The sequence below is a fragment of the Chiloscyllium punctatum genome, chromosome 25 (genome assembly GCF_047496795.1).
Source record: "Chiloscyllium punctatum isolate Juve2018m chromosome 25, sChiPun1.3, whole genome shotgun sequence".
NCBI lineage: Eukaryota > Metazoa > Chordata > Chondrichthyes > Orectolobiformes > Hemiscylliidae > Chiloscyllium > Chiloscyllium punctatum.
In genome coordinates this window covers 35,215,309-35,238,433 of record NC_092763.1, presented here as the reverse complement: position 1 = coordinate 35,238,433, position 23,125 = coordinate 35,215,309, and the positions used below count along the sequence as shown (strand labels likewise).

The 23,125-nt window shown below is 41.6% G+C and overlaps 1 protein-coding gene across 2 annotated transcripts; it reads left to right on the top strand.

Moving 5' to 3' along the window:
• The first annotated feature begins 6,248 nt into the window (after positions 1-6,248).
• Positions 6,249-22,444, top strand: LOC140495846 (tumor necrosis factor ligand superfamily member 10-like). 2 transcript variants are annotated; one of them, XM_072595027.1, is made up of 5 exons: positions 6,253-6,541; positions 9,538-9,687; positions 19,096-19,141; positions 19,551-19,631; positions 21,357-22,444. In XM_072595027.1, the coding sequence occupies exons 1-5, from the start codon at positions 6,374-6,376 to the stop codon at positions 21,788-21,790; spliced, it is 879 nt and encodes a 292-aa protein (XP_072451128.1). In that variant the 5' UTR covers positions 6,253-6,373; the 3' UTR covers positions 21,791-22,444. The 2 variants fall into 2 exon arrangements, with proteins under 2 accessions (XP_072451129.1, XP_072451128.1); XM_072595028.1 differs by lacking the exon at positions 9,538-9,687 and having other exon boundaries at positions 6,249-6,541.
• Positions 22,445-23,125: the final 681 nt, after the last annotated feature.

Here is a 23,125-nt window from a genome sequence, read left to right as displayed (position 1 = left end):
AGAGAGATAGCCCAAAGGTCATCATGCCTCAGGTGATGGGTGAAGTTGAGAAGGTGTGACAATGGGGATATTTGTGGAGCCCCCTACCGCAGCAAATTATTTTCTTGTCCACCACCATTCACAGTCAAATGTGGCAGGATTGTAGAGCTCAGGTTTGATCTGTTTGTTGTGGAATCACTTAGCGTATCTGTCACATGCTGCTTATGCTGTTTGATATGCAAGTAATCTGTCTTGTAGCTTCACCAGGTTGACACATATTTGTCAGGTTTTCTTGATGCTGCTCTTGGCATGCTGCCCTGCACTCTTCTTTGAACCAGTATTGATTCCTTAGCTTGATGGTGATGATAGAGTGAGAGATGTGCCAGGCCATGACATTGCAGATGGCCTTTGAGTATAATTTTACTGCTGTTGATGGCCTACAGCAGCTCAATGTTCAGTTGCTGGATGTGTTCAAAGTCTGTTCCATTTGACAAGGTGGTAATTCCACACAACACAGGTCACTGGCAAGGCCAGTATTTGTTACCCATCCCTAATTGCTTGAAGATTTAAGATCAGGATGGTGTGTGGCTTAAAGGGAAAATTTTCAGGTAGTAGTGTTCCCAAGTGTCTGCTTCCTTCATTCTTTTAGGTAGTAGAGGTCACAGTTTTATAAAATGCTGTGGAAGGAGCCTTGATGAATTGTTGCAATGTGTATGGCCACAGTGGTCATTGTTTGCCAGTGGTCAAATGAATGAATGTTTTGCATGGTGGATGGAGTGCTTATAAAGCAATCTGTTTCACCCTTAATTGTGGTTAACTTCATGAGTATTATAACTGCACTCACCCAGGCAAGTGGACTCCACCAACTCCTGACTTCTGCCTTCTAAATCCTGGACAGATTTTGGGAAGTCAGAAGGTGAGTAATTCCATGCAAATTTCCCAGTCACAGTGTTTATATGAATGGTTTAGTTCAGTTTCTGGTCCATGTTAATCCACAGGACACTAAAGGTGGTGAATTCAATGATGGAACGCTGTTGAATTTCAAGAAGGTTAGATTCTCTCCTTTTGGACATGCTCATTGGTTGGCACCAGTACTGCTTGAATGTAAGTTGCACCTCCACCGTCCATACTTGAATGTTGTCTGGGTGTTAGTGCATGTGGGCACTTGTTGCTTCAGAATCTGAGGAAAAGTGAATGATATGACTTCCAAACTTATTATGATGGAGCAGTTGAAGATGGTGGGCTTTGAACACAAAACTTGAACTCCTATAGAAATGTTTTAGGCCTTAGATGAGTGGCCTCCAATACAGCTGCTTCTCTTGTAGGACTCCAACCAGTGGATAGATTAAATTCAGATCCTGCCTAGATGTCAAGGGTGGTAACTTTCACCTCATCACCTCAGGAGATCTCCCACCCACAGCTTCCAAACTCATAGGCCGGGAACCCCACACTGCCCGGTTCTACCTCCTTCCCAAGATCCACAAGCCTGACCACCCTGGCCGACCCATTGTCTCAGCATGCTCCTGCCCCACTGAACTCATCTCTACCTACCTTGACATTGTCCTATCCCCCTAGTCCAGGAACTCCCCACATACGTTCGAGACACCACCCACGCCCTCCACCTCCTCTAAGACTTCCGTTTTCCCGGCCCCCAACGCCTCATCTTCACCGTGGATATCCAATCCCTCTACACCTCCATTCGCCATGACCAGGGCCTCCAAGCCCTCCGTTTTTTCCTCTCCAAACGTCCCCAACAGTACCCTTCCACTGACACTCTCATTCGTTTGGCCGAACTGGTCCTCACCCTTAACAATTTCTCCTTTGAATCCTCCCACTTCCTCCAGACCAAAGGCGTAGCCATGGGCACACGTATGGGCCCCAGCTATGCCTGTCTCTTTGTTGGCTATGTAGAACAGTTGATCGTCCGTAATTACACCGGCACCCCTCCCCACCTCTTCCTCCGCTACATTGATGACTGCATTGGCGCCACCTCGTGCTCCCGCGAGGAGGTTGAGCAATTCATCAACTTCACCAACACATTCCACCCTGACCTTAAATTTACCTGGACTATCTCTGACACCTCGCTCCCCTTCCTGGACCTCTCCATCTCCATTAGTGACGACCGACTTGACACTGACATTTTTTACAAACCCACTGACTCCCATAGCTATCTGGATTACACCTCTTCCCACCCTATCTCTTGCAAAAATGCCATCCCGTATTCCCAATTTCTCCGCCTCCGCCGTATCTGCTCCCAGGAGGACCAGTTCCACCATAGGACACACCAGATGGCCTCCTTCTTTCGAGACCGCAATTTCCCTTCCCACGTGGTTAAAGATGCCCTCCAACGCATCTCGTCCACATCCCGCACCTCCGTTCTCAGACCCCACCCCTCCAACCGTAACAAGGACAGAACGCCCCTGGTGCTCACCTTCCACCCTACAAACCTTCGCATCAACCAAATCATCCACCGACATTTCTGCCACCTCCAAAAAGACCCCACCACCAGGGATATATTTCCCTCCCCACCCCTTTCCGCCTTCCGCAAAGACCGTTTCCTCCGTGACTACCTGGTCAGGTCCACACCCCTCCTACGACCCACCCTCCCATTCTGGCACTTTCCCCTGCCACCGCAGGAACTGTAAAACCTGTGCCCACACCTCCTCCCTCACCTCTATCCAAGGCCCTAAAGGAGCCTTCCACATCCATCAAAGTTTCACCTGCACATCCACCAATATCATTTATTGTATCCGTTGCTCCCGATGTGGTCTCCTCTACATTGGGGAGACTGGGCGCCTCCTAGCAGAGCGCTTTAGGGAACATCTCCGAGACACCCGCACCAAGAAACCAAACCGCCCCGTGGCCCAACATTTCAACTCCCCCTCCCACTCTGCCGAGGACATGGAGGTCCTGGGCCTCCTTCACCTCCGCTCCCTCACCACCAGACGCCTGGAGGAAGAACGCCTCATCTTCCGCCTCGGAACACTTCAACCCCAGGGCATCAATGTGGACTTCAACAGCTTCCTCATTTCCCCTTCCCCCACCTCATCCTAGTTTCAAACTTCCAGCTCAGTTACTGTCTCCTTGACTTGTCCGACCTGCCTATCTTCTTTTCCACCTATCCACTCCACCCTCTCCTCCTTGACCTATCACCTTCATCTCCTCCCCCACTCATCCATTGTACTCTATGCTACTCTCTCCCCACCCCCACCCTCCTCTAGCTTATCTCTCCACGCTTCAGGCTCACTGCCTTTATTCCTGAGGAAGGGCTTTTGCCCGAAACGTCGATTTCGCTGCTCGTTGGATGCTGCCTGAACTGCTGTGCTCTTCCAGCACCACTAATCCAGTATTTGGTTTTCAGCATCTGCAGTCATTGTTTTTACCTTGGTAACTTTCACATCAACTCGCGAATTCAGCTCTTCTGTCCATGTTTTGACCAATGCTGCGATTAGGTCTGAAGCTCAGTGTCCCTAGTGGAAAGCGCACTGGGTGTCCGTGAGCAAGGTAATGCTGAGTAACTCCCACTTAATAGTATTGCTGTTCATCATTTCTTCATGTCTGTGATGACTGAGGGTAGATTAATGGGCTGGTAACTGGCCAGATTGGATTTGGCACTTTTTTTTATGAACAGGACTTTTTTCCATCTTTCAATTCTAGCCTCAGGTGACTGTCTGTGTGGAGTTTGCACATTCTTCCCGTGTCTGCATGGGTTTGCTCTGGTTTCCTCCCACAATCCAACGATGTGCGGTTTAGGTGAATTGGCCGTACTAAATTGTCCATAGTATTAAGTGCATTAGAGGTTAATATAGGGTAGGGGAATGGGTCTGGGTGAGTTGCTCTTCGGAGGGTCGTTGTGGACTTGTTGGGCTGAAGAGCCTGTTTCCATACTGTAGGGAATCTAATCTAATGGTGTGACAAATTCCAGAGCACTAGTCCTCAGTACTATTGCCAGAATGTTTTTAAGGTCCAGAGCCACATCCATCTTCAGGTGTTCCTTGATATCACATGAAAAGATTTTTTTTTCATTGACTTATGTCATTATTGCTAATTATCCCAATGAAAGTCAGAGTAAAATGCCTTCTTGAGCTGCTGCAGTTCTTTTGTGGGTAAACCCACTATACTGTAAATAAATGATTTCCGGGCTGAACCCAGCAATGGTGAAGGAACAGCATTATAGTTCATGCTCAAGATGGTGCGTGACTTTTCTTCATTCATTTATAGAATGTGGACATAGCTGGCTAGGCCAGCATCTTTTGTCATTCTTAATTTCCCTGGAGAAGATGGTGATGAGCGACCTCCTGGAACCAGTGCAGTCCTTGGGGTGAAGAGATACCCATATTGTTATTAGGAAGTCAGTTCCAGGATTTCAGCCTAGCAAAGGTGAGGAGAAATCATTGATTTCTTACTGAGTGTGGATCCCAAAATAAATAAATAGTTGTTGCAACAGCTCTTGAGTTTAAAGAGAGTTCCAAGTCAAGATGGTGAGTAATGTGGAGATAATCTATAGTTGATGGTGTTCGCATGCATCTTCTTCCCTTGTCCTTCTAGATGGTAGACATCATGGGATTGGAAGTATTTTTAAAGGAGGCTGTTACTACAGTGTATATTGTAGATGGTTCACTCTGCTGCTACTTTGCCATGATGATGAAGGGAGTAAATGTTGAAGTTGAAGGATGATGTACCAATTAAGTGGACTGTTTTGTCTTTAATGTGTAATCTCCTTTTGCATTGTTAAATGTACTTATCCAGACAAGTAGAGAGTATTAATTCAGACTCCTGACTCACTCCTTCTGGATGGTGAACAGATTTTGGGAGTTAGCTAAGTTAATCTTGCTGCAGGATTCCTCACCTCTGGCCTATTCTTGTAGCCAATGTATTTATATGGTTGGTCCAATTCAGTCAATTCTGGTCAATTATAACACACAGGATATGTTGATAATGAAGGATTCAGCAATGGTAATGCCATTGACTATCAAGGGGTAGAGCTTAGATTCTTGATTATTGGAGATGGTCATTGCCTGACAGTTGCCACTTTTATGTCACTTGCCACTTTTCAGCCCAAGCCTGGATGTTTGACAACTCTTGCTGCATGTGCACACAGACTGGCTCAGTCTCTGAGGAGCCATGAAAGATTCTGGATTTTCCTTTTGAAATTGATCAACAGAAATCCCTATTTTTGACCTTGTGATGTAAGGAAGGTCACTTATGATGCAGCTGCTGATTGTTCAGCCTAGGACACAAGCCTGAGGAACAACAACAATGATGTCTTGGAGCTGAGGTCATTGACCTCCTACAGGCACTAGCATCTTTCTTTATGCTAGGTATGGAGCAGAGATTTTCCCCTGGTTTGCATTTATCCCAGTTTTGCCGGCACTCCTCAGGGCCACACTCAGTCGATGCAGCCTTAATGTCAAGGCAGTCACTCTCTCCTTATCTCGAGAGGTTCAGGTCCACATTTGGAACGAGGAAGTAATAAGGTTGGGAGCTGAGTGCTCCTGGCCGAACCCAAGTGCAAACTGTTTCTTTGCAGGACGACAATGTACCGTGGGTGCTGGCAGCCTGAACCAAGGAATGCTGAAGAAAGTCAACAGATCTGACAACATCTAGAAAGAAATAAAGTTAGTGCTTCAAGTCCAGTATGACTCTTCATCAGATTCCTTTGCAAATTCTCCTTGATAGCACTATCAATGACATGGCAAAAGTGAGGACTACAGGTGCTGGAAACTGGAGTTTAGATCAGAGTGGTGCTGGAAAAGCACAGCAGGTAAAATTCTCCTGCTGCTCCTATGCTGCCTGACCTGCTGTGCTTTTCCAGCACCACTCTGATCTAAATTATCAATGACATGGCCCATCACTTTGCTCACAATTGAGAGTAGACTGAGAAAGCAATAATTGGCCATTTTGGATGTGTCCTTTTTGTGGACAGAAATTAAGATACAGTGTCAGTAGAATGTCACTGGTCTCGAAACATTAAAGGTTTCTCTCTCCACAGATGCTGCCAGACCTGCTACGTTTCTCCAGCACTACTTTTATCTCAGATCTTCATTATCTGTGGGACTTTGCTTTTATTATTTGTTTCAAAAGCTATTTTAAATCCGGATTTCTAATTTTGGAAAAAGTTCATAGTGCTTTTTCTCTGAAAATTACCCTGAGTTTAACTAGATTTTCTCTGCTAGCTTTCGGAATCACTTTAAACGCGTTGATAAATAACAACAGTCTCCAAGGAACAAAGGACTGGCTTTATGGGAATGAGGCAACCCCCAGGAAACAGTGTCTGTGGTTCCACTCCCAGTCTTTAACGTCACTCGGCGCAGAAACGCTTGGCCTTTGTTTGCCACAGTTTCAGTGGATTGCAGGCAACCTGCTGGAAGGTCCCTACCCAAGTTCAACAAAAATGTCCTCGCCTCCGACGGATTACAGTTATCAAAAACTGGAGGAAAAGTGCACGGCTGTCGAAAAGAGAAAATGGCACATCGTTACGCTCTTGTTGGGATTTACAGCCATTGCAGAAATGTGTGTCACTTGCTACTTTTTCTGTTACTTCACTGATCAGATTGACCAGGTAAGAACAGTACCAACTGTTTGTAAAATAGATCCAATACACAGACGGGATGCGAAGTTTATTTATATAAGAAACTGCTGTTCCCCCGGACAGTGTTAAATACAGAATGGCTGACAACTTTAAGCTAGCCCCGTGCAATATGAACAATTTAGGGTTGCATAAAATCGTCAAAACAAGAGGTTGTCGCGCAAGAAACTTTCAGCACTGTCCGGCAACAGTACTTTTATTTTTTTAAAAAATGTTGCAATTTGTAACTGCTTCATTGTGTTTATGGAAGTCTGGAATCCATTAGTTTGTACAACTAAGAAGTGTATGTAGAGGATTGAATTAAAGACTAGAACTTATGGAAAACGAAAGCAGCAACTTCTCGAATGCGCCATGTCAATTTTAGTTCAGCCGCCTCTCAAAATAGGTGGGGTTCGGGGAATTCTGAATCCTGAGTCCATATCCGCCCTGTTATTGTCAGCACAGTTCTTCAACTCCACCATCACATTCGTGTACAAACAACCATTACAATGAAATAGAAATAAAGAACTGCAGATGGTGGAAATCTGAAATAAAAACACAAAAGTGTGGTAGAAATTCAGCAGGAATGGCAACATCTGTACAGAGAGAGGGGGGAGAAAACAGATTGAACTTTGAGTGCAGACACAGCCTTCATCAGACCGAGTTACAGAAGAAATTATTTTACATAAAGCCGTTCTCCCTCTGTCCTGAAAGTCACGTAGGTACAGTTTCAACTTATGACACAGGTTTAATTGTAACTGGTATAGGTACATTCAGTTTCAAGCTGAACATTACTTTCTGCAGGTTTTAAGTAGCTCTTCGCGAACGTTAATGTCCTTGCGTTATTACTCGTCTTTACATCGAAATTTACACCGAATCAGTTGCTGTGTACAGAAATTCTGCATAAGCATATATGTGCAATTTCCATTGATGTACAATGAAATCCATACACCCACACTCAATTCTAAAAGCTATGTATATTGAAATTTGTACAGGGACAGCACCTATGTTAAAATGAACCCACATGCGATCAATTCTACAAAAACAACTGGACAAAACATCACAATCTTCCAAAATCATAGTTTTTCAACATGCCCATGCAATCCCATTTAATGTTGGAATAATTTCTTTGATGGTCCTGTCCAGGCATTTTAAAAATCAGCACTGATTGGTATGTCAGTTGAAGAACTTAAACTTGCTTCACTTTTCATGTCATCATTGTGACTAAGTTAGCTCCTCCATCACCTTGGTCTGCCAGGTAAGGACAGATGCAAAAGTACTATTATATACCGCAGCCTTGGCTCTTATCTCCATATGCAAATCCCCATTTTGGTCCCTAATTGGCCCCACTCATTTTACCATATTTTTACAATTAATATGCTTATAAAAGACTTTGGGATTTCCCTTCATGTTAGCTACCAGTCTTTTCTCATTTGCTTTTGCTTTTCGCATTTGCTTTTTCATCTTCCTTCCGTATGGCCTGTAGTCAACTTGGTTCTCAATTGTATTGACTACCCGGCACTATCATTAGCAAACCTTTTCTTTAATCTACTTTCTATCTCCTTATCAACCAGGATATTCAGGTTTGTTTGTCCTAATTTTCCCTTTTGAGGAATGTGCTCAGTATGTCCACTTTGAAAATATTGTTCAGTTCTTGCTTTTTCTACCAACTTTTGGTTTCAGTCTATCTGGCTCAGCTCTATTCTTGTCCCATTAAGTGTACTCTCTGTCAGGTGATTGAATGCTGTTTTCCATCATCATCCTCAATCTTATGCCACAATCAGCACGACCCTTAAATGACACTTGGTCTACTTGGATCACCTCATTCTAAAGGATGGTTCAGTTGTGCCTCCTATCTTGCTGGGTTGGACACAAACTGCTGTAGGAGATTCTTTTGCACATTATATGAGAATGCTTGCCCCTCACTGCCCTTGACACTACCACTATCCAAGACTGTATATGATGTGGAGGTGCCGGTATTGGACTGGGGTTCAAAGTTTTAAAAAATAAATCACACAACACCAGGTGATAGTCCAACAGGTTTATTTGGAAGTACAGGTTTTCAGAGCGATGAAGGAGCAGCGATCTGAAAGCTTGTACTTGCAAATAAATCTGTTGGACTGTCACCTGGTGTTGTGTGATTTTTAACCAAGACTATATAGAGTAAGTAAAGACCCTGTTTATAACTACAATGTTATTTACACCTCGATAATTTCCTTTAAGATTTGTTCCTCTACACCCTTCACACACCCCTGCTGAGTTAGGTTAAACCCTCCCCAGTAGCACAATAAAATCCAGAAAGACTTCAAATTCGGCTGTGTCCTGGTTGCAAGCCGTCTGACTTGTACAGCTAGGAGAAAGTGAGGACTGCAGATGCTGGAGATTAGAGCTGAAAAATGTGTTGCTGGAAAAGCGCAGTAGGTCAGGCAGCATCCAAGGAGCAGGAGAATCGACTTTTCGGGCGTAAGCCCTTCTTCATTCCTGAAGAAGGGCTTATGCCCGAAACGTCGATTCTCCTGCTCCTTGGATGCTGCCTGACCTACTGCGCTTTTCCAGCAACACATTTTTCAGCTCTGACTTGTACAGCTGCTAGCTTTCCAGAGTCCATTCCAGTGTCCCAGGCTTCTAAAGCCCTCTCTACTGCACCATCACTCCAGCCTTGTTTTCATTCATTCATTTTGTTTTTCTTTCAATTTTATAGTCAATTGCACAGGGAACTTTGGAGTAATCCAGAAATTACTACTTTTAGAGGTCCTACCTGCTAATTGCAGGACTACATTCCCCTTCCAACCTAACATTATTAATACCAATGTGACCACAACCTCTCACTTTTCTCCAAACCACAGAAGAATATTCTGCAGCTGTTCTGTGATATCCTGGGTTATCAATACTTCACAGCACCAGCCACTACTGTCTTTGGAGGAGGCAAAAGGAAAATCATAACAAAGTTGAGCACAGAAATTTAATAATTCTGTCTTTGTCATAACCAGATGCAACAGAAATTAAATTCTGATAACTATCCAGAACGATGTCTCCAGTACTTGAATTCCTACATCGATAATTTAAGAGATAATGACATGACCATTGAAGATTTTATGTGTGACAGATGGATCAAGAATGTTAACTTTCTGATTAACCAGGTAAATATTCTACTGATTTTCATCCTAATTTTTTTAGAGTCATAGAGATGTACAGCCCAGAAACAGACCCTTTGGTCCAACTCATCCATGTCGACCAGATATCCCAACCCAATTTGCCCCACCTAGAGCCCTGGCCTTTTTGAACATTTACAAAAAAATAAATATTTATCTATTTAGTCTCCTTGTATTAAATGAATGTAGTTTATGCTGAAGAAATGGCTAAATTAACAGGAAAAATTAAAGTTCAAGAGAACAATGAAAAGTTATTTATTTTGGACCTGTGATGAAAGAAGGCCTTTTCCAACTTGATAAGGAAAAGATGCTGGTAGTGAAGACTAAAAAGTAAATGAGAAAAACTGCTGAAAGAGATGAGTTTTCAAAAGGTTGCTAAAAGTGAGATTGAGAGCATTGGGGAATCTCAGAGAGTAGGATGGAAGTAACTGAAGGTTACCTGCTGGTGATATAGGGAGCAACAGAGACTGGATTCAGAGGAGTATAGAAATAACATTAGGACTCTGCAAAATAAAATGGGGTGAGATAATAAATCAATCTTCCAAATTTTTCAGTCTGAGGATCTTCAAGAGTGGATGTATGAGGGAGGTTGTATGTTAGGACACAGAATTCAGGTATTTGTATGGATTACCTGGAGTTTTAACTTCCGGTGGATATTTTTGGACAGGAAAACTACTTACATCGATGAGAACAGTACTGGTGAATAGGTAAGACAATCAAAGGCAGAATAAGCTGACAGAGCTTTGAATAAAATTGAAGTTTATGAATGTGGATGATGATAGCATTATAGAATAATTAGAAAATAGTTAATTGTTAGAGAGTATTGGTCAAATTTTTAGTAGTGGTGAAGTTGAATTAGCAACCAGTTCGCAATACTTTGCAATCGATCTGTTGTCTCTCACAGTGAATGTACCTTTAAGACACATGGCATATACGTATACCTTTAAATAACATATGCATGATATCATCACTGTATCATAGTATGTGACCTGAAGGTCTAAAGATCTCAGACTCCATGTACATGTGGCCAGTTAAAGTTGATAAGCTAAAGAAGCATGTTACTCCTCTCTGTAACCAAATATCTTAACGTTAGCCCAGACATGGATGCGCCTGTGAATATAATATTTGTATATATTAGTGAGCTGTAATTTTTTTATTCACTCATGGGAGAAACAGGCGATCACTGGCAGGACCAGCATTTAATGCCAATCTCTAATTGCCCTTCAGAAGGTGATGGTGAGTTGCCTTCTTAAACTGCTGCAGTCCATGTAATCTACTTAGGCCCAAAATCCTATTTGGGAGGGAAATCCAGGATTTTGACTTAGCAACACTGAAGGAACGACAAGTTATTTCCAAGTCAGGATGGTAATTGGCTTGGAGGGAGAATAGCACGGTTGGTTATCCCATCTATCTGCTGCCTTTCACCTTCTAGATGATAGCGGTCATAGCTTTGAAAAGAGCTGTCGAAGGATCTTTGGTCAATTTTTGCAATGCATCTTGTAGGTAGTACACACTGTGGCAACTGAATGTTGGTGATGGAGTGATTGGATGTTTGTAGATTTGACAAACAGGCTGCTTTGTCCTGGATGATGTCAAGCTTCTTGTGTTGTTGGAGCAGCACTCCAACAACAGACAACTGGGGAGTATTCCATCGTATTCTTGATTTGTGCTTTGTAGATGGTGGACAGCAGGGTTTCCACTAATTTTCTTACCAGCTGTTTGGGCCTTCTCGGGTGATGTATAGCAGCAACATCCAGAACTAGAAGTCAAAGCTGCAATTGATGTGCTGATGCGGATCCCATGCACAGAACATTGGAGAAGCTGTGCATTGTGCAGTCATCCAGCTTAGAGGGAATGTTGGTGGATAGGCTTTGGGGAGACTGGAGTGCATTACTCACTGCAGTATTCTGAACTACTATATTTTTATGGCTATTCCAGTTCATTTTCTGGTCAATGATAATGAACAGATCTTGGATCATTTAATACCATGTTATCCATGTTCCAGTTTCTTATGTCACAATAGATAACATTAGCATTACTGCATCAGATAAATATACTTTTCTGGAAACAAAATGTATATCATGGTTAGCAGTTGTGTCTCTCGGTCTATTAAAATAAAGTCCAAGATTTCAAGGTGTAGATATTTGGAAAACACACTGAAGGTCAACCAAAGCTGCTGGACATGAATAAAGTTGGATAATCAGCAAAATCTGTAGCTAGGATTTAACCAGCCAGAAGACAGAGTTACTATCTTTGTAATTAAAATCGAAGTTCTTTCAAATTAGAAACTTCCCTCTCTTTTAAAAAAGTGACTGTAATTTAAATGTTTAAAGTACAAAGCTCTTCTAAAAGAATATGTAACAAAATAAACACAGAAAAAACAGTTTTCCACATGGCAAGAATGAAGCTGAAACTTACATCCAGAACCTCAACCTGAGGTTCTCAAATCTTCTCAAAATTCGCGAGTGAAGCCGTAATGTTAAGCCAACAACAGTTTGATGATTTCATGCACCCAACACTATTTTAGTGATCAGCAAAGTGTACCAAACCAATAAAGTATGTAACCAATGCAGTTTTTCATATCCACCTAAAATGGTCCAGTTTTCCTTCATCTGTAAAGTAAGTGTCACTAAGGGACACTAGTCATGCATGTGCTGGAGATCTGGTTCCAAAGGCCTAGCCAGACCCGAAAACAAAATACAGATGACCAACAAGACAGTGCAAAACTACAACATTAACAGCAAGAAAAATGTTAAACACAAAAACATCAATAAAGTTCTTTCAAAAGTTACAAAAAGTAACTTTCAAAAAGTTGTTAACCTCACACACCACATAGTAAGATCATGAGAAGCTATTAATCATGAATGTCATTTGTCCTGAAAATGCAATATGATACACCTTAAAAACTAAAATCGACACAGGAACTAGTGCAAACATGTCTTGCAGTATGCTTAGTGCCAATATGTACCGAAGTATCTGACACTCGATGATACAACCCCCAAAAGTCACACCGAATATAATGAAACACCAATTCTATGCATTTGTGGAGTCACACTACAATGCCAATAAGTAAGGTTATCATGTCTTCCCAAAATCATCAGTATGGTAGATACCAATGTTCCAACAGCGACATGACTACCAGTATGCACAGGTGTGTAGTTGCAGCAAGTGCTGAAGGGCTTTTGCCCGAAACATCGATTTTACTGCTTCTCCGATGCTGCCTGAACTGCTGTGCTTTTCCAGCATCACTAATCCAGAAAGTGCTATTTTCAGTCTATTTACTGCCCTGGAATAGATTACACTGACAGTAGACTACAGTACAATGACAGACCATTCCAGAATATGTGTAGCAAGTAAGAAGTGACCTATATTACACTGCCATCCCACAACCATACTGAAATATTAATGCAGAATGTATGGTGCGTTGCCCATATGAATGTATAGTAATTATGTGGTCAGTAACAAAGCAAGATTTTTGTATTACCAGGTTGCATTTCCATGTAACATCAGTGGAAAAGGATTAACATGCTCTGCGCAACTGATGTTCCGAAGGCAAAATTAATGATCTTGTCATTCTGAGACATGAGATATTCTTCTTCAAAGTCAGAGGAGAATAAAAGAGATACAAGATGAGCTTGCAGGTAGACCACTACCACAACTGCACTTTAAGCAAACTGTATGAACTGGAAATCCAATATTTGGATACCAATAAAGATTTCTAGAATAAACAAACTATCAGCTCATAACTTATCATGTCATTCTTGATCATGATGTGTTGAGGAGAAACAAAAGCCAGCTCAGAAAACACATCAGTCGTACATGAAGACAGGAAGGAAGTAAATTCTAATGGTGGTAATTGCATAGTGATGTTGAGTGACAGCAATTAGCCGCAAAACAACTAACTTGTCAAACATATGCTACAAAGAACAATGTGTACCTCTCCAGAGGGATGTATGATCACCAGATCACATAGTCAAACCTCCAAGTGTTCATCCTGGTTCAATGAAGAGTGCAGGACGACATGCCCAGGAACAATGGTGTCAATCTGGTGAAGCTGCACACAACATAAGCAGCAAATGATGGACAGAACTAAGTGATTCCACAGCCAATGGATTAGATCTAAGTCCTGCCACAACCATTCATGAATAGTTGTGGACAATTCAACTAGTCACTGGAAGAGGAGACACCATAAATATCCCCAGTGATTTGAGAGCTGAGTGCAACATATAAGGAAGAAGCATTTGCAACAGTCTTCAGCTGGAAGCGATGAGTGAATGATCCATCACGGCCTCCTCCAGAGGTCTCTATCATTAGAGATGCCAGTCTTGAGGCAATTTGATACTGTTCATTTTATATCAAGAAATGGCTGAAGGACCAGCATACTGCAAAGGCTTAGGGTCATGACAATTTTCCAACAATAATCCTGAAAATTTATGCCCCAAGATTTGCCATGCCCTTAGCCAAGCAGTTCAAGTCAATGTACATAGATTCATAGAGTCCTGCAGCACGGAGACAGGTCCTTTGGCCCAAACTGGTCATGCTGACAAAAATGTCCATACACTTTCCTGCATTTGGCCCATATACCTTTCCTATCCATGTATTTGTCCAAATGCCTTTTAAATGTTGTTAATGTACCCACCTCAACCACTTCCACTGGCAGCTCATTCCATATGCGTATCACCCTCTGTTGTCCCTCAGGTTCCCTTTTATTCTTTCCCCTCTCACCTTAAACTGATGCCCTCTAGTGCTCAATTCCTCAAACCTGGGAAAAAGACTGAGTACATTCACCCTATCCCTGCCTCTCAAGATCTTATACACCTCTCTAAGGTGCCCCCTCAGTTTCATACTCTGTAAAGAAAAATGTCCTAGCTTGTCCAACTTCTCCCTCTCGGTCAGAAGATTGAGTCCAGGCAACATGCTTATAAAATTCTTCTGTAGTCTTTCCATTTTAATAACATCCTTCCTATAATAAGGTGACCAAAACTGAACACAATATTCCAAGTGCAGCTTCACCAACATCCTGTACAGCTGCAACATAACTTTCCAACTTCTATACCCAATGTCTTGACTGATGAAGGCCAGTGTACTGAAAGCCTTCTTCACTGCCCTGTATACCTATAATCTATTTTCAGAGAACTGTGCACCTGAACTCCAAGGTCCCTCTTGTTCCACTACACTCCTTAAGGCCCTACCATTCACCATGAAATTCCTATCTTGATTTGATTTTCTGAAATGCAAGACCTCACACTTATCTATGTTAAACTCCATTTGCTATTTCTTGGCCCATTTCCCCAGCTGATCAAGGTCCTTCTGCATTTTCTGATATCCTTCCTCACTGTCCATGATGCCACCTATTTTAGTGTCATCAGCAAATTTTCCAGTCATGCCTTGTACATTCTCATAGATATCAAACAGTAATGGGTCCAGCATTGACCCCTGAGGCACTCCATTAGTCACAGGCCTCCAGTCTGACAAGCATCCTTCCACTCTCTGTTTCCGACCATCAAGTTATTTTTGTATCCATTTTGCATGCGATCTTACCTGCCCTCATCCATCTGCCTGGTCAATTCTTCAAAAGTTTCCAACAAATTTGTGAGGCATGCTCTCCCATACACAAAGCCATGCTGACTACTCCTAATCAAACCCTGTATTTCCAAATGCATGTATATCTTATTCCTCAGAAACCTCTCAAGTAACTTACCCACCACAGATGTTAAGCTTACAGGTCTATAATTCCCAGGCTTTTCTCTAGTTATTCTTTTTCCTTTAATATTCTAAAAGAACCTCGTTGGATTCACCCTAATCTTCTCAGACAAGTCTACCTTGTGCCCCCTTTTCATTGTCCTGATTTCCTCATTCAGTAAACCTCCTGTATTCCCTTTTTGCATACAGGGATTCCCAAATCCAAGGTGCCTGTACTGAAATATGCTTTCATTATTCTGGTCAAAGCCTCAATAAGTCTTGTCATCCAGAGTTTCCTATTCCTGCCAACCTTGCCCTCACAGGAACGTATTAACCTTGAACTCTAACCATATCACTTTTACATGCCAGAGTCCCTTTACCTGCAAGCAAACTACTCCAATCAATCCCTGCAAGCTCCTAATTCCATCAAAATTTGTCTTGCCCCATTTCAGAACTTGAACCTGTGGACAAGTTTTGTCCCCCTCCATAACTATTTTAAAATGAATGGGACTATGGTCACTGGTCCCAAAGTGCTCCCCCACTGTCACCTGCATCACCTGTCCTGCCCTATTTCCCAAGAGTAGGTCGAGTTTTGCCCCTTCCCGAGTAGGACCCTCTATATATGGCTTGAGAAAATTTTCCTGAGTGCACTTAATGAATTCTATCCCATCTAAGCCCTTAACACTCTGGAAGTCCCAGTCTATGTTAGGAAAATTAAATTCCCCACTACAATGGCCCTATTGCTCCTGCAAGTCTCCCCAATCTTTCTGCATATTTGTTCCTCTAATTCCCATTGACTATTTGGGGTCCTATAGTACAACCCCAAGAACATCACCATCCCCTTCTTACTTCTTTGCTTCACCCACAAAGCCTCACTGGATGATCCTTTATTTATTTCATCTCTGATTACTATTGTGATACTTGCCTTAATCAGAGATGCAACTCCCCCTCCCTCCCCTCCTACCACTATGTCTGTCTTGCCTAAAGCATATGTACCTGGCACATTAAGCTGCAAGTCCTGTCCCTCCCTTAGCCATGTTTCTGTAATGCTATAATATCCCAGATCCACGTACCTATCCACGCCCTGAGTTAATCAGCTTTACCTGACAGCCCTCTTGCATTGAGATAAATGCAATTTAATCCAACAGGCATTCCTTGCTCCCTGTGGTGTTCCAGCCTGACCCGTCTCTTCAACTTAACTATTTCTGATTACTGTATCTCCACCGAGCCTTGCACTTGCCTTCCTGCTGTTAAGGACCCCACCCCTCTGCCAATGTAGTTTAGATCCTCCCTCGCAAACCTGGCTGCCAAGATATTGGTCCCCCTCCGCTTCACGTGCAACCTGTCCCTCTTGAACAGGTCACTTCTGCCCCAGAAAAGATCCCAATGACCCAAAAATATGAATCCCTGCCCCTGCACCAATTCACTAGCGATGTATCCTCCTGTCCTTACCCTCACTAGCACATGGCACTGCAAATTATCTGGAGATTATCACTAACGAGGTCCTAGTTTTAACCTTTTTCCTAGCTCCCTATAATCACTCTGCAGGACCTCATCCCTATTTCGATCTATTTCATTTGTGCCAACATGCACAATAACTCCTGGCTGCTCCCCCTCCCCCTTGAGAACATTCTGCAGCTGCTCTGAGACATGCTGGGCCCTGGTACCTGGGAAGCAGCACACTATCCTGGATTCCCATTTGCAGTCACAGAATCTGCTATCTTTGTCTCCCTAACTATTAAGTCTCCTATCACGAAGGTCCTGTTTACTTTTACCCTCTCCTGCTGTGCCCCGGAGCCAGTTGTAGTGCCACCAACCTTACCACTGCTACTTTCCCATGAATGGTCAACCCAGCAACAGTACCCAAAAGTATACTTGCTTTCGACAGGAATGGCCACAGGGGAGGCCTGACTCTCTGCTTGTTCCCTTTGCCTTTCCTGGTGGTCACCCAGCTACTCTCTGCCTGCACCTTAGGTGTGACCACGTCACTCAAACTCTTACTATGAAGTGCTCAGCATCTCAGATGATCAGCTCCAGATCCAGTTCCCTAACACAGCCTCTTAGGAGCTCAGCTGGGTGCACTTCCAGGTGTAGTCATCAGGGACAAAGGAAGTCTCCTTGAACTCCCAGGAGAAACATGCAACTGCCCTAACTGCTATCTTAACAGCTGTAAAACTACAAAGGAAAGTTAAAAGGATTTCCCTTGAGCTTACCTGTACGTTTTGCTGAGCTGCTGATCTATGAAGCCTTTGGAGCCAAGGTCTTACTTCCAAATCCAGAAATTTCCATATTACCTACCAGATAATATGGAAATTTGCCCTTGTATGTTTTGTCTGAGAAAGCAGGCCAAATTAAAAGCAGTCAGTTATCTCTCTATCAATCTACTCTTGGTTATCAGAAAAATAATGGAAGGTGTCATCAACAATGCCATTTTGCACCACTTGCTTAGCAATAGCCTGCCCAGTAATGCTCAATTTGGGTTTTACCAGGGCCACAGTCCCTGATGTCATTGCAGTCCTGCTTCAGACATGGACAAAGGAACTACCTGTAGGAGGTGAGAGAGACCACACTCAACATCAAGGTCTTATTAGATGAAGTCTGCCAACAACAAGCCTGAGCAAAATTAGAGTCAATGGGAATCTGGGGGAAAACTCCCATATCTACCTAGAGTAAGACGATTGTGGATATTGAAGGTCAGTGGTCTCAGCTTCAGGGCATTCCTGCAAGATTTCCTCAGAGAAGTGCCCTGGAGTCAACCATATTTGCCTGCGTTTCCACTGATCTTGCCTCCATTGTAAGGTCAAAAGTGGGAATATCCACTGTGCAATGTTAAGACCATTCATAACTCCTCAGATACTGAAGTAGTCCATGTCTAAATGCAGCCACACCTGGACAGTATCCAGGCCTGGGTTTACAAGTGGTAAGAAACATTCATGTCACACGTGCTAGGCAATTAGCATCTCCAATAAGAGAGAATCACACCACCGCCCCTTGACATTGAATGCTGTTATCATTATTGAATCCCTCACTATCAATATGCTGCACATTATCATTGACCAGAAGGTGAACTAGACTAGTCACATAAATACAAAGACTAAAAGATCAGGTCTGAGGCTTGGATTTCTATATTGAGTAAGTCATTTCGTGATTCGGAGAACCTGCGACCATTTAAAAAGCAAAGCTCAGGAGTGTGATGGATTACTCCCCACTTGCCTGAATAACACTCAAGAATCGTCATACCATCTCAGACAAACCAGCCTATTTGATTTGCACCACATTCAAACAAATTCACAAAAGCTGCTTTGATTGATCTTCCAAACCCATGACCACTACTATATAGAAGAACATGGGCATCAGATACAGGAAAACCTCTAATGTATAACGTCCTCTCCAAGTCATTCACCATCTGACTTGTAAAGATATTGTCATTCTTTCAGTGTTACTGTGAAAGTGACCTATGTGTATTCATCAATTAAATATGGTACAGTCATGTTGCCAGAATAACATGATGAACAAAATTTTCCACCAAGGTAAAGCTATTTTATATTGTTACATGAGTGAAGAGAACCAAGTTCAATACCTTTAGTTCAATGCCACCTGAGCAGGCAGTTAATTATTTAAGAGGTTGAAACAAATAGTTTTACAATTTGTATGTGTATTCTTTGGAATTGAAATGTATCCTTAAAGTGTTCATTTTATTTCGTTATTTTTCAGCGTCTGCAATCTGATGTGAGGAACTTAATATACAAGGAATTGAAAGGTGAGGTTTACGGAAGTAGAGACATGATGGTTCATGATAATTTTTAAGATGTCCAGTAGACTGTCAGGCACTCTGTTTGAGATGTACATTGTAGAAATTTATTAGATTGGAGAAGCCTGGGCTGCATCTGTTTGTTTCTGCCAGTGTGAACAAACTGACAGAGCATGCTTAACAGCAGGACTGGGTCAATGTTCACTACTTCATCTATGTTTGGAAGTGCCTTACTTACCAGAGGCATCCCACTATTTGTTCCCCATATTATGAAAAGGGAGTAAAAAAAAGTTAATCTATTTGTAAGACTTGTGAAACATTTCCATTGTAATTGTATCATGTTAATGCATCCAGACTCAGTGACTTTTTAGTGAAGGAAAATTTAAAAAACATTTAAGCACTTTTCATTCCTTTTTAGCACACAATGTAACATCCCTGGGTCCTGAAAAACCAGCTATCCATTTAACTGGACAGCACAGAAACAAGCCTCTAAAAAATGGTAAGCAAATTCTTGTGCATTATTCTCATGGTAAAAATGTAAATATTTCTCAACCAAAAGAATAACAGCTCAATGTTTTGTTTTCTACACTCTGAGTTCAGAACAAATCAAATATGGTGTTCACCATCTTATTTTCAGGCAGCTTTCCTGTATGTAGTTTAATAATTATTAAACATACTGCAACATTAAGAGTCAGTAGTGTCTGAGTTGTAACATTTCTTAATATTTAAAAATATCCATTATAATGTTATAGAGAAAGTGACATAATGATATTCCATGTTGCCTTTTCACTTCTGGATGCTGACTTTGAAGTTAGAGTGATGATATGTATTTTTTTTTTCTTTTAGCTTTAGCTGAGCCTTATTTCTGAAAATTCTTTGAGAGTTTGGCATACCATTGGCACTTTATTTACACTTTCACTTAGAAATACCATAAGGATGGTTGCAGTGAACAGTAAAAAAAATGTTTAAAAACTGGTTCAGGAGATGGTCTTTATTAAAATTGGAGTAAGGGCGACCTGAGCACGAATTACTCTCTGTAGGCCCAAAGGAGACGTAAGCATTGCTCCAAGTACCAAGTGAAAGACCCTAATGCCCTTGTTTAACCTGAGATCTGCAACACTGTCATTTCTCATTTGAGTTAAGTTCTTTCTTTGAACATTGCTATTACTTGTAATGGGTTTCACAACAATATTCAATAGGTTGTCTCTACTTTGATTAAAAAGGTTATTTTTTTAAAAATTAAATCTGTTCAGAGGCGTAATTGCACCCCTCTGAAGCAGGTGAGACATGAACCTGGGTCTCTTGGTACAGGGGTAGGGAGACTATCATTCCACCACAAAAGGGCCATTGACTGTACTTTGTCTTTGGTGGTCACATGCAGAGGATAATAATGTTCCACCCTGCTACCTAAGGATTGTAAACACCTCCTATTTGAACATGGCAGTTGGACTCTGTTGTCGAATCTTTAATATTCACTTGCTTTTCCTACCGGGTAAAAGTGCCTTGCAAAGCTGCAGGCCCTAATACTGTTGATGTCCATTAACAACAGTAAAATACTGACACGTACTTTTCATCACAGTTGATTTCCATAGCTCTCCATATTTCAGAAAACACACAAATTCTAAATAAAAGTAAAATAAAAGTAAAAGTAACAGTTGAGAATGGAAAGAGGATTACATTAAAACTACTTATCTATCCTCTATAAATTGCATACCACTTGAAGTTTAATACTGTGTGACTCTTTCATCTTCAACAACTGCATTATAACTGCTTTCCCAATCCAGAATTAAAAATCCAAGTTCTGCAATTTGGTATTCTTCATTGTTGATGACTCTTTAAAGAAGTCTTCTGATTAAATGTTTCAAACAGGCATGCGTTGGATGCACTAATCATTCTGCACCCAGGCGTATTTGTCTAGATTGATGTTCTATTGCTACAGAGAAAGATTGACAAGAAGCCTGGGAATTTCTGTGACATGCTTGTGTCCCACCTAAGGATGAGATAAACCACAGACAAACTAGCCAAATGTCTGGGCAAAGGTACACAAGGTGAACAGTGAAAGCTCTTCCTTTGCTACTAACAGCAAATTGCAGGCCATTGTTATATGATACAATGCTATTGCCCTTTTAAAGATTTAGTATCTGTTATGAACTATGTCACAGAATATGACTGATATCCTTGTTAAAAATGTATTTAATTCCTTCTTTTGAAACTTCCTTGGCAGTGCCACCTGATTTTGCTCATGGAGATGGACAGGATATCCTTTACTGGAACAATGTAAAAGGATATGCAGTGCACCAAGGTGGTATAAAATACCATCATGGAGAAATTACCATTCCAAGAAACGGTATCTACTACGTCTACTCCCATGTTTATTTCTGGCATATACCGGAACCAGATGGAGAAGATCAACAGTACAATCTGTTTCTGCAGTATCTTTACAAGAAGTCCATGAATTATTACAATCCTATTCTTCTAACAAAAGCTATTTCCACGAAATGTTGGTCAAAAGAGTACACGTTTGATGCATATACAAGTTTTCAAGGAGCCCTCTTTGAACTGCAGCAAGGGGACAAACTATTCATAAAAGTAACAAATGCAAGTGCTGTAGATGTTAATGAGGGGGCAACATATTTTGGTGCTTTCATGATTTTTTAGAATTAACAAATAAACCTGTGATCACATCAGTTTAAACTGAAATTTTATAGAACAATAACTGACGTTAAATTCAATTACATTTTGAGTCACGTCCACCATATTCCTGAATACATGGTTACAGCCTCATAATCAGGAAAAAGAAAGATACAACATAAAGGAATTATTGTCCTACTGTAAGATTTCCCTTGATGTTTGTATAAGAACAGGAAATTAAGGGACATGGGAATCGTGAGTAAATGAGGTTAGGGCTTAGCTTAGAAATCATGTTTTTGAATCCAAAAAAAAAGACAAATTTGAATACAATTGCACAGGATCCATGACTACAAAAAACATCACAATGGTATATATCTCATTAGGGGAAGATCTGTCTCAGGTGTTTTGGCTTTGGGTTGTGATGTTTTGCTTTATTGTGCTCCACTGTGAACTGGTAAAATGGGAATCTTAATTGTTCAGTTTGCCACATGGCACAGTCTCAGGAAGAGAATGATCATACTTCTCTCTCTATGAGGAAGAATACAAATATTGAGGCAAGATGCCTGCAGGCTGGGATCACATGCTTCTCAGTGGCTGACTTGAGAGTAGTGTTAAAGCTACTTAAAAGCAAGCACATATCTTCAGGATGATGTTGCTGCCAAATAAAATATGTTTGCTCAACTCGTTCTTTGTATTATATTTAACAGAATGATTCTATCTTGTTGATTGAAAACAATAGATTAATGGGGTTTATTTGGAAACATTTGAGTGCTTAAAACCTGATTCACTTTGAAGGATGAATAGTGTACTAACATGAGAATAGTGTAATTGTAAAAGTAAAATGAAAATCTCTTCCAAACTTATGCAGCCTAAAGATTTCACACTTATGTCAGGGAATTCATTGTTTTAGTGATTTCACATCTTCCTGGATCCAATTAGCAGTGTGTTCCTTTATGGAACTGTTCTCCCTCCTTTGTTTCCCTTGCCCTCTTTCTCACTTTAGCCTCACTGTACTCCCTCTCCCTTTCCCTTTCCCCTCCCCCCCACCTACTTCTGTTCTCACTCTACCCAATCTTGTAGTCGCCTCCTGTCTCAGCAGAGGCTGACGGCATCAACCCCAGCAAAATGCACCTCTATAACCTCTCCCGTCTTGGCAAAAGGCTCTTCTAGTGGTTCCCTCACTGATATCCAATTTTCTAACTGCTTATTTGTTGTTGATTAGCTTGCTAGTAAACCTATCAGAAGCCAGTAAAACAGGGATCTAATCAGTGTTTGGAGGAGTAATTCCTTACCCGGTTTTGTCAATTCTAACTTTTATCCAGTTGGTCACCCTATGATTTAAAGTTTCATGGGCTTTTGGTA

Coding starts and splice junctions, on each gene's coding strand:
- LOC140495846 (XM_072595027.1), top strand. CDS start 6,374: ATGTCCTCGCCTCCGACGGATTACAGTTATCAAAAACTGGAGGAAAAG. Junction 6,542..9,537: donor TCACTGATCAGATTGACCAG/GTAAGAACAGTA, acceptor TGTCATAACCAG/ATGCAACAGAAATTAAATTC. Junction 19,142..19,550: donor AATATACAAGGAATTGAAAG/GTGAGGTTTACG, acceptor ATTCCTTTTTAG/CACACAATGTAACATCCCTG.